At 40.2% G+C, this 12,497-nt stretch overlaps 1 protein-coding gene across 2 annotated transcripts; it reads right to left on the reverse strand.

Annotated features, from left to right (window-relative positions):
* Positions 1-6,108: 6,108 nt before the first annotated feature.
* Positions 6,109-11,229, reverse strand: LOC111981267 (E3 ubiquitin-protein ligase RNF167). Of its 2 annotated transcripts, none has more exons than XM_024012468.2 (10): positions 11,140-11,229; positions 9,860-10,019; positions 9,623-9,703; positions 9,391-9,534; positions 9,153-9,240; positions 8,842-8,932; positions 8,303-8,408; positions 7,571-7,664; positions 7,269-7,349; positions 6,109-7,169 (listed from the first exon to the last, which is right to left on the reverse strand). In XM_024012468.2, exons 2-10 carry the CDS (start codon positions 9,956-9,958, stop codon positions 6,742-6,744), a joined length of 1,212 nt encoding a protein of 403 aa, XP_023868236.1. In that variant the 5' UTR covers positions 9,959-10,019; positions 11,140-11,229; the 3' UTR covers positions 6,109-6,741. The 2 variants fall into 2 exon arrangements, with proteins under 2 accessions (XP_023868236.1, XP_023868237.1); XM_024012469.2 differs by lacking the exon at positions 11,140-11,229 and adding an exon at positions 10,962-11,051.
* Positions 11,230-12,497: the final 1,268 nt, after the last annotated feature.

A 12,497-nucleotide genomic window follows, 5' to 3' on the forward strand; every position in this document is an offset into this window, starting at 1 on the left:
CTGCTTGTTTAGCCAGTACATCAACTGCCTCGTTCCCCTCCACTCCCACATGAGCTGGGACCCATGTAAATATTATCTGTATACCCATTTGTTTACTCCTGTCATGGGTTTGTAGCACCTCATAAAGCAGGTCTTGCCTGCTACGTGATATAAAGGACTGGAGACTCCTTAGTACTGCACATGAATCAGAGCAAATAACTACTCTTTCTGGCTTAACTTCCTCCACCCACTGCAATGCCAACAGTATGGCCATCATCTCCGCCGTATATACAGCCAGATGATCTGTAATATGTATCCTGACTKRCACCCCACATTCCTGCACTACAAATGCTGACCCAGTACGTCCTGTTCTTGGATCTTTTGAACCATCTGTGTATATGGCCACAAAATTCTGATACACAGTATCCAGACGTCTCTTAAACCAATCAGATGGATCAACACCCTCCCTATCTTCTAGATCTACTACTGGAGGTGGGAGTAGCTATTGTGGATTCACATGGATAGCTACCATTGGACTAAACTCCCTTCAATGCAGTCCCATCTCCTTGTGAAGCAGCTGTTTCTTCTTTTGAGTTTAACAACGGTTGGCATCCAATATGTTACATTACCGCCCCCAACTGGATTATAATATAAATCCATTATAATTTGTGATACTAAATGGGAAAAGGAAAAAGGAAAACATTTAAAAGCAATAATAATAATACAAAAAATAAAACCCTTCCAACTAACCATACACTCATTAAACACCCACTACCAAATTCCACTACTTTGATCATGTCTGCTCTTGCACCATCCAAAGGCCTGGGAGGACCCCCACTCAATACACCCTGTAACTCTTATGAAGTCAAATCCTGTATGCCCAAAAACTTCTCTACTTTCTGTGATTTACATTCCATTTCTGTGGTACAGTTGATAACCATTGCTATGAATGCCAAGAAGCCAACCTTACTGAAGCACATATCACTCGTTGGCCTATCCCTCTATGCTGGCACAGATCTACTACTCACATCAGTGGAGGCTGTTGAAGGGAAGACGGCTCAAAATAATGGCTGGAACGGCGCAAATGGAATGGAATCAAACACGTAGAAATCATGTTTGATACTCATTCCGCAACTACCACTAGCCCATACACAGGTGGATTGGAGTCCACCTGTGGTAAATTCAATTGATTGGACATGATTTGGAAAGGCACACGCCTGTCTATATAAGGTCCCACAGTTGACAGTGCAAAAACCAAGCCATGAGGTCGAAGGAATTGTCCGTAGAGCTCCGAGACAGGATTGTGTCGAAGCACAGATCTGGGGAAGGGTACCAAAAAAATGTCTGCAGCATTTAAGGTCCCCAAGAACACAGGGGCCTCCATCATTCTTAAATGCAAGAAGTTTGGAACCACCCAGACTCTTGCTAGAGCTGGCTGCCCGGCTAAACTGAGCAATCGGAGGAGAAGGGCCTTGGTCAGGGAGGTGACCAAGAACCCAATAGTCACTCTGTCAGAGCACCAGAGTTCCTCTGTGGAGAGGGGAGAACCTTCCAGAAGGACAACCATCTCTGCAGCACTCCACATAAGGTAGAGTGGCCAGACGGAAGCCACTCCTCAGTAAAAGCCACATGACAGCCCGCTTCGAGTTTGCCAAAAGGCACCTAAAGACTCTCATACAATGAGAAACAAGATTCTCTGGTCTGATGAAACCAAGATTTAACTCTTTAGCCTGAATGCCAAGCATCACGTCTGGAGAAAACCTGGCACCATCTCTACGGTAAAGCATGGTGGTGGCAGCATCATGCTTTGTGGATGTTTTTCAGGGACTGGGAGACTAGTCAGGATCGAGGGAAAGATGAACGGAGCAAAGTACATTTGCAAACATTTTTAAAAACCTGTTTTTGCTTTGACATTATATGGTATTGTGTGTAGATTGATGAAGAAAAAAACTATTGAATCCATTTCAGAATAAGGCTGTAACAAAATGGGGGAGAATATTGTAGCCAGACTTGTTGAGCTATGCTCCATGTTAATCAGTGGTTTAAAGTACTACTTAAGTCGTTTTTTGTGGTATCTGTACTGTACGTCACTGTTTTATATTTTTGCCAACTTTTACTTCACTACATTGCTAAAGAAAATAGTACATTATTTACTCCGTTCATTTTCCCTGACACCCAAAAGTACTCATTACATTTTGACAGGAAAAGGGTCCAATTCACACACTTATCAAGAGAACATCCCTGGTCATCCCTACTGCCTCTGATCTGGCGGACTCACTAAACACATTCTTAATTTGTTGCAGTGTGCCCCTGGCTATCCGTCAATAAAAAAAAGACAATTGTTCCGTCTGGTTAGTGTAATATAAYGAATTTGAAATGGTTTATACTTTTACTTTTGATACTTAATTAAGTACATTTTAGCAATTCCATTTACCTTTGATACTTAAGTATATTTAAAACCAAATACTTTTAGACTTTAACTCAAGTAGTATTTTACTGGGTGACTTTCACTTGAGTCATTTTCTATTAAGGTATCTTAACTTTTACTCAAGTATGATAATTGAGTACTTTTTCCACCACTGATGTTAATTAGCCTAATGACATTAGGCTAATTAACATTAGGCTAACATTAGGCTAATTAGGCATATGCTTATAAATTAATTAATGAGTTTTTGACACCGTATATGAACGACTCAGGCATTGTGACTGTTTCAATCCATTGCCCATAACCATTCATGGCTGAAATGGAACTGCAGGGCTGGTAAACTAGTGGGTAATACCTGCAAACTTATGCTTATGGTACAGTATGAGTCACTAGTTCTGCAGTTAGTTGGTAATGAACTTTTCTACTATTATTCTGATTTCAAAGACCATTGTGAATCATATGACCGTTACTCTTCACTTTCCAACTCAGACAGTCAATACACCCTTCCTGCTACTCATGGTAGTTTGCTGGAGGGAGAGGGGTATCTATGGTTTTCTAACTGTAATGTCGATAGGCAGTTGATTCTTTGCTGATAAAAACTCAAGACCTAAAACAGATTGTGTGTGTAAATTTAGTTTTATGGCACCAACTTCAAATGTCACAAGACTCCAGAAATGTTCAGCAAAGTGAGGAAGGTGGTTATGGAAAAGCAGAAGTCAAAGATTAACCAACAATGACATAATAAATGAATGAAGAAGACATACAGTTAAATATAACTTCAAACTTGGTCCCTATACTTGGCATGAGCACCACAGAAGCTTTTAGCCATGATTACTACTGTGAATATTGTTATGAGTATGTGCTTAAAAGTACATTTTGACAAAATACCTTCATCCAACACAAGTGATTTCAAATATATACATCATGTCATATGGGAGGACAGTTCACAATGTAATTTTTGTCAACAAATAGTTGCGTATTCTGGTATTCCTAGGAAGGCAATGTATAGAGACAATCAATAAATGGCATACAGAAACCAATAGATTCATAGCTGTGATGGAGACAACCCGTAAATATGTAAACTACTTTAAGTACTGGTATCCCTCTCCTGCTCTTTTCAGGGAGTGTAGTTTGATGCATGTGCATATGATCCTATAATTTTATATACAATGCATGGTAATAGTCCCTTAAGATACGCACTATCCTCCGAACAATAATCTATACTTCTACAGGTAGACAAAGGATGATGTAAGGAGAGTTTTACCAAGAATTCTTATATGTCAATTCCATAAGGAGTGAATGTGTTCCTATTCCTGAGTTTGTTCAACTTCTTTAGAAAGCAGACGGAATCTCTTTTAAAGAGACCATATTATATATACAACTACATACATACATATATATACTGTATATAGTGGTATATACATATATATAGTAGTATATATATATATATATATACACACACACACTACCGGTCCAAAGTTTTAGAACACCTACTCATTCAAGGGTTTTTCTTTATTTTTACAATTTTCTACATTGTAGAATAGTAGTGAAGACATCAAAACTATGAAATAACACATATGGAATCATGTAGTAACCAGAAAAGTGTTAAACAAATCAAAATATATTTTATATTTACCTTGATGACAGCTTTGCACTCTTGGCTTTCTCTCAACCAGCTTCATGAGGTAGTCACCTAGAATGCATTTTAATTAACAGGTGTGCCTTCTTAAAAGTTAATTTGTGGAATTTCTTTCCTTCTTAATGCGTTTGAGCCAGTCAGTTCTGTTGTGACAAGGTAAGGCTGGGTATACAGAATATAGCCATATTTGGTAAAAGACCAAGTCCATATTTTGGCAAGAACAGCTCAAATAAGCAAAGAGAAATGACAGTCCATAATTAATTTAAGACATGAATGTCAGTCAATACGGAAAATTTCAAGAACTTTTCAAGTTTCTTCAAGAGCAGTCGCAAAACCCATTAAGCGCTATGATGAAACTGTCTCTCATGAGGACCGCCACAGGAATGCAAGACCCAGAGTTACCTCTGCTGCAGAGAATTAGTTCATTAGTTACCAGCCTCAGAWWTTGCAGCCCAAATAAATGCTTCAGAGTTCAAGCAAAAGACACATCTCAACATCAACTGTTCATAGGAGACTGCATGAATCAGGCCTTCATGATAAAATTGCTGCAAAGAAACCACTAAAGGATACCAATAAAAATAAGAGACTTGCTTGGGCCAAGAAACACGATAATGGACATTAGTCCGGTGGAWATCTGTCCTTTTGTCTGATGAGTCCAAATTTGAGGTTTTTGATTCTAACCGCCGTGTCTTTGTGAGACGCAGAGTAGGTGAACAGATGTGTGGTTCCCACCGTGAAGCATGGAGGAGGTGGTGTGATGGTGCTTTGCTGGTGACATTGTCAATGATTTCTTTAGAATTCAAGGCACACTTAACCAGCATGGCTACCTCAGCCTTCTGCAGCAATACACCATTCCATCTGATTTGCTCTTACTGGGACTATCATTCGTTTTTCAACAGGACATTGACCCAACACACCTCAAGGCTGTGTAAGGGCTATTTGACCAAGGAGAGTGATGGAATGCTGCATCAGATGACCTGGCCTCCACAATCAACCGACCTCAACCCAATTGAGATCGTTTGGGATGAGTTGGACAGGAGAGTGAAGGAAAAGTATCCAACAAGTGCTCAGCATACCGTATATGGGAACTCCTTCAAGACTGTTGGACAAGCATTCCAGGTGAAGCTGGTTGAGATACTGTCAAGAGTGTTTCAAAGCTATCATCAAGGCAAAGGGTGGCAACTTTGAAGAATCTCAAATATATTTAGATTTGTTTAACACTTGGTTACTACATGATTCCATATGTGTTATTTCATAGTTTATGTCTGCACTACTATTCTACAATGTAGAAAATAGTAAAAATAAAGAAAAACCCTTGAATGAGTAGGTGTCCAAACTTTTGACTGGTACATATATATATATATATATATCACAGGACCAGCTATACCAAAAATAAACAGAGAGAAAACCCAAAAAATATTACAACATCATTAAGACATTTTTTTATAGAAGAAGTTTAAATAAAATTACACTGGACATATTCAGACCTTTTAAAAGGAGTAAAAGTAGTTAAAAGAAACAATGCTGGACAATAAAAATGTATTACAGTGAAGTTTACAATATATATATTCTCCTTTGACATGCCAGGATTACTGGTCCAGGGCAAATTAACTGTCCAACAGATCCATCAGAGAGAAAAAAAACTCCAGAAAACTGTGAATGAAACTCACCATAGAGTAAATTATACTCCCACTTACCGACAATATCATTAAAGAAACCAGTTACAGAGATGCATACAGGTTACAGTATACTACTAGCATGGGGAAGATATGTTATTTGTGAGACAGCAGCACTGTAGTTTCCTTTCTGGTGAATGAGTTGTGTCTCTATTCAATCACTACCAAAAAAAAATCATGCTACATTGATTTTACACAGTCATCTCAGGTGGGTTATCTCCTGGTATGTTAATTAAAAATAAGAATTTGGGGTATGTCAATTGTCAAGTAGTGCATTGACAGGATTTCTTCAACCAAATACCTAGTTAAAGAGAAATGTCAAAATGTTTCAACGTTATATTTATAATCTCCGGCACCACCCCAACATCAACATGCAGTATGTGAAAATGGCACATTTCTATGTTTTGTAGTAAAAAAGATAGAGGAAGATAAGCGTTTCCAATGACATCATCAACCAATTAGTAGACAATTAGTAGGCAATGCCTACTCATAATTGGTTAAAATCACACAATAAACACCGATGTCATTGGGGAAAAAAATGTTTTTTACTACAAAACATAGAAACGCACTATTTTCACATATATTGATGTTGGGTGGTGCTTGAGATTAAGAATATGAAGTTGAAAAATATAGAAATGACCTTTTAAGATTGAGACTACCTGGCAGTCACATCATTTTGTGAAAATATAAAGTTTAGGAGGGGGGTGGGGGGTTAGAGTGCACTGGCAAAGACTTAAAGCAAAATGTTTAACTGATTCACTGTACTTAATGTGTGCCTCATGTTTAAGACAGGTTTAAAAAGGACTGCTAAAATCTAGCAGAATCTTGGCTTTATATTACCATCTTAGAGCTAGCAACATTGAGTGACAATAGTGTTCTAGAAAGTCTATGACTGAGACAACTTCATAGCCACAGCTCCATAAACCAGTTAATCTTTTTTGTGTGATAAAACCACACTGGGGGACAAGACTGACCCTTTTCAGCTAGCAGAAAGTAATTTAATCTCATCTACCTCCAGGCTCTCAGACACCCACTGTGCCCCTACCAATGAGCTGGGCAGTGTCATCGTCTGAGGGGTGGGAGTCTACCCCTCCCTCCTCAGTATCAGAGTCTGACACCTCCTGAGGGGAGTAGTAGCCCTTATACTCCAGGATGGGCGAGTCGCAGTGAGTGGGAGAGGCTAGGCACTGCGCTGTGGTTACTGTGGTGATAGTGGCAGAATAGGCCCCTGGATTGCCAGAGGGGAAGCCTGGGTTGGAGGGGCGGAGGAGAGGGGTGCGCTCTGTGTCAGCTTCGCCCTCCCCCCCCTCTTCGTCTCCACCACGTGCCCTCTCATTCTCAGACTCGGACTCAGAGTACTCCGGATTGGGCCGGGTTACACGTTGTTTGCACACGGGGCAAGTTTTCTTAGTCCCTGTAAGCCAGGGGTCCACACACTTGCTGTGGTACGCTGAAGAGATGACAGGAAAAAAAACAGTTACTGCAACCATGACCTTGGAACTGTGAGATAAACATATGCGAGTTAAACAGGGACAAACATTATAATTACCGTGTGAGCAAGGCAAAACTCGCAGTTTGTCTCCCTCTTCATACTCATCCAGACAAATAGCACAAACATCATATTCATCACCTAGAAAAATAATAAGATTCACATGTATGTGTAAATGCATTGTAATGCTAACTGTAATGTAATGCTAACAGGAGCAGACAATCAGATTGGTATTTTTGTTATTCGGGTTTCTCAACATTCTAGCGAAGAAATAGAGTACTGCTGTTCCAGAATGTGTTTGACCAGTTATACTGGTGACTGATTCTCATGTTAATGTGTGGTGGAACACTCCCCCTAGTTACCTTTAGTGAACTTGTGAATGGGGATCCTCTTAAGTTGTTCCCTGGTCAGCCTATTTTTCCTCATCCTTTTCCTGTACTGCACACAGCGCACAATCTAAACCAAGACAAGACAGGGAATGAAGAGACAGAGGCTGTGTCCAGATACCCATACTTAAGTTCTAAACAGCAGGCAATCTGGGGATGCTAAAATAAAGTTTTATAGTATGTGAAATAAAATAAAAATGAGTATGCTTTAAAAGCCAGGATGTCATTACACATTTTGGCTTTTCAACATCCTGGCTTTTCATCTAGTAGAATTCGCTGCACCCTATTGACTAAAAGCATCCTTTTTCAAGAGCCACGTGTGTTTGACAACATTATCAGTTAGTCACACCCTGTACCAGAATGAACAAATGGTGGGAATAAATGTAATTGCACACTAGATGAAGCACTCTCAGTATTGATGAGCCTAGTATGTTGATGTGTTGCTTACTGATTTTGATTTAACTAAACAATACATTCTAAATAGTTTGTAGTACGATTAGTACACAGCATGCTGTTTTAGTAAGTAGTAGGCAAGACAGATTTCAGACATAGCCAGTGACCACACCAACACCTAAGGATGACAGTCATAGGGCTTTTAATATCTGGGGTGGAAATTATTTACGAAGTAGCAATGAAACCAATAACTATTCAATTGTGAATGAATTCCACATTCATTACAAAATGAGGCTGTTCCCCAAGGGCACTTACCAGGAAGACAACCGTCACAAGGACGATCATGCCCACCACTCCGGTGAAGGGGATGAGATAATACGAGAGTGGAAAGGCAAATTCCGGCTTGAGGATCACATAGGCCCTGCATACCAAATACAGCACCATCAGCTTTGTATGGGGGCATTTATCAGAAAAGCGACTATGACTAAGAGGGACAACACTGCCAGACAATACCATCTCCAACATGGTGATGACGTCCACATAGGACCCGACACTCAGCGGGGCTGACATCATGATGAGTGCAAAGATGTTGTGAAGAATATGACAGAATTTCAGTGCAACTCTAATCAATAAAGGTCCCATCTTCATTACGGTGCAAGACCATTACCAAAGAGCCAATACAAACCCATGTTGAATGGTTACATTAGCAACCATAACTCATCAGCAGATAGTTAAGTCGTACCCCCATCTAACATTGTGAATAGCGCTAGAAAGAACCTCTGTGATGTCACTAATGAACAGGTTGTCATGGAAGTTGCGCTTGACAAAAATAATAGAACATCAATGGAAATCACCCTTGTTCAGGAATGATGAAGGTCCTGAGAATTTGGGAGGCGTAGTAGCTGGTGAATACTGAGGGGATCTCAATCTCCTCTGCAATGGTTTCTACACACACAAACAAACAAAAAGGGAACACTGCCACTCAGCATTACCAAAGTATTTACTTCCTGGGAGGATCATACTGGTTAAAGACTACTTGAGGTTTTGAGAAGTGAGAACACAAATCAGTCAACCTGGTTAAGGGGAAGTAAACTAACGGAATTGATTCTGTAAGAAATGGAAAAAGGCAGCTTAGGGAAGTTGAAGACGATTTCAGGATCCTCACCATTGCTGTAGTTCATGTTGAGTAGAGTCTCTGAGTACATGTTGTGAACGATGGCTGCACTGAATCCCGCTTGCTGTGCATGCAGTACCTGCATTAAATACAAAATCATAATTCACACTATAATAATTGTACATTTACCACGGTTTTACACTGAATATGTTGCAATAAATAGGTTGAATTCAAATTGAATAACACCATATGTCCTAAGCAACCCAACAGCATAGCGACACACACTAACCTTGATATCAAAATTGCAGTCATAGCGTTGGATGAGGACTATGTACTTAGTAGTGGTAGTGTTGGAATCACTAGATGTGGGCCGTGGTGGTGGAGGTTTTATCGGAGTGCAGCCGTTGAGTGGATGGGACTCTACTAACACACCCTTAAAGACAAAGAGAAAGAAAATGAGGTAATTTTAGCCAATTTATCCATTGGATGAAAGGGCATGTTATCCCCTCCCCTCCTCTCACCATAAGTCCCTCTTTGGGTAGTGATGATCCAAACAAGGCAGACAGGTCCTCAAACAACATGTTAGTCATATTGCTGTAATGCTACCAGACAGAGAGACACAAGTTTTAAAATCAATGCCAGTGCACAGGGACTGTAAACTGCATTTTTTTTATGACAAATGCAATGGCAAACATCTAAGATCACTTGTAAATCCACAACAAACTTGATCATACAGTTCTACAATTATGAGGACTCACAGCATAGATGTATGCATGTGCAGGTAAGGGAGCCAGTGTGCAGCACAGCACCAGAGTGAGAAGGCCCAGTTTGGCACTCATGCACCACAGACCCAGCATCCTGCCCCACTGTCTGTCTGGAGAATGGGATGAGTACGGCAAGGTAGCAGGGAAGTTCAGCCTGAGGAGTGAAAATAATCCCTCGATTATAGTAATCCCTTACAAAAAAATATTGTACTTTTGAAACTGCAGTAAATGTGCAGTAACTGCAGTCAACTGTGGTATTTTGAACGCAGTAATTGCAGTGTACTGCTGTTATACTGCAAAATTACTGCAGTAAAAAAAATGTTATTTTGGACGCAGTATTTGCAGCAGTTGTACTGCACTCTAACTGCAGTTATAAACTGGATGGTTCGAGCCCTGAATGCTGATTGGCCGACAGCCATAGTATATCAGAGAGTATACCATGGGTATGACAAAACATTCATTTTTACTGCTCTAATTACGTTAGTAACCAGTTTATAATAGCAATAAGGCACCTCAGGGGTTTGTGATATATGGCATATATAACACGGCTAAGGGCTGTGTCCAGGCACTCCGCGTTACGTCGTGGCTAAGAACAGCTCTTAGCCGTGGTATATTAGCCATATACCACACCCCCTCAGGCCGTATTGCTTAATTATACTGCACTCTAACTGCAATCTTTTTTCGTAAGGGATTAATAGCATTATAATAAATTATTCCAATACCAGTCCAAATAAACGAAAGAAAATTCACAGTATAACGTTAATAGTTTCTATGATCAACGTTTAGATATGGTGGTGCCTGTATACAAAACACAAATACAGTACAGTAGCTAGCTAACGTTACTCGTCAGTAATAACTACAGTAGCTAACTAACGTTAGTTTATACGTAGCTAGCTAACGTTAAATTAACACACAGCTAAAACACGTTAAACAATTTGGAATCAATGCTTGGGGACAAAAATAACACATTCGGTCCGGTGGACAAAACTATTATTTTCCTTAACTCAGTTAGCTAGCTAGTTTGGCTGAACAATCTGACGTTAGCTAGGTAACATTAGGTGTGCTGCTAATAACAACAAAGACGAATTTGATTTACCACGGCACGGATAACTAACGTTAGCTAATGTTCTAAGATTGTAGCTAGCGATCTGAAAGTTACAGTATTTTATGTCAGGCTGCTCCTCAATACTGATAACCAGAACAGTCTCAATTATGGAAATGTAAACATATCTATCTAGCTAGCTATCTGGGGAAAAGTGGTGTGATCCTTGTACCAGTCAGTGTCTTGTCTTGTCCAATTCTTCACCGTGGTAAAGTTATTACGGTTCTCCTAGCAGCAGGATATTATGGTGGCAACACGATCGCGGATTTTATTTTTCAAAATAAGAGTTCCCAGCAAAGACATACTACATGTTGGGAATATCAACAACAACAAAAATTGCACTCAATTGCAGTACAACAGTTTTTCACAGAATTTTACATTTTATTTATACCAACATGTATTTTAGTTTACACAGATACTGTGTATGTTGAAATGTATTGTGTAGGCTATGTTTAAAGAAATACACTTAAACTAAAATACACATGTATTATAATGACTGAGAATAAACCATAAATGAGTGAATGTCCACAACAATTCTTGAGTCGCTGTCCACCAACCACAAATACGCCTGGCACTGAAACATTCCAGGTATTCCATTGATTGACGGACAGCAGGGGGAATGGCATACTGGCATGCTGGAACTGGCATGCAACTTTTCAGGGAAGTTAGGAACCAATATACACAGGCAGTTAGGAAAGCAAAGGCTAGCTTTTCAAACAGAAATTTGCATCCTGTAGCACAAACTCAAAAAAGTTCTGCGAAACTGTAAAGTCCATGGAGAATAAGAGCACCTCCTCCCAGCTGCCCATTGCACTGAGGCTAGGAAACACTGTCAACACTGATAAATCTACGATTATCGAGAATTTCAATAAGCATTTTTCTACGGCTGGCCATGCTTTCCACCTGGCTACCCCTACCCCTACCCAACAGCTCTGCACCCCCCACAGCAACTTGCCCGAGCCTCCCCCTGCTTCTCCTTCACCCAAATCCAGATAGCTGATGTTCTGAAAGAGCTGCAAAATCTGGACCCCTACAAATCAGCTGGGCTAGACAATCTGGACCCTCTCTTTCTTAAATTATCCGCCGCAATTGTTGCAACCCCTATTAATAGCCTGCTCAACCTCTCTTTCGTATCATCTGAGATCCCTAAAGATTGGATAACTGCCGCGGTCATCCCCTTCTTCAAAGGGGGAGACACTCTAGACCAAAACTGTTACAGACCTATATCTATCCTACCCTGCCTTTCTAAAGTCTTCGAAAGCCAAGTTAACAAACAGATCACCGATCATTTGCACCTCAGCCACGCTCAAGGTCCTAAACGATATCATAACCGCCATCGATAAAAGACAATACTGTGCAGCCGTCTTCATCGATCTGGACAAGGCTTTCAACTCTGTCAATCGACGCATTCTTATCAGCAGACTCAACAGTCTTGCTTTCTCAAATGACTGCCTAGCCTGGTTCAGCAACAACTTCTCAGATAGAGTTCAGTGTGTCAAATTGGAGGGCCTGTTGTCCGAACCTCTGACA

Source organism: Salvelinus sp. IW2-2015, linkage group LG20 (assembly GCF_002910315.2).
Source record: "Salvelinus sp. IW2-2015 linkage group LG20, ASM291031v2, whole genome shotgun sequence".
In the NCBI taxonomy this organism is placed as follows: domain Eukaryota; kingdom Metazoa; phylum Chordata; class Actinopteri; order Salmoniformes; family Salmonidae; genus Salvelinus; species Salvelinus sp. IW2-2015.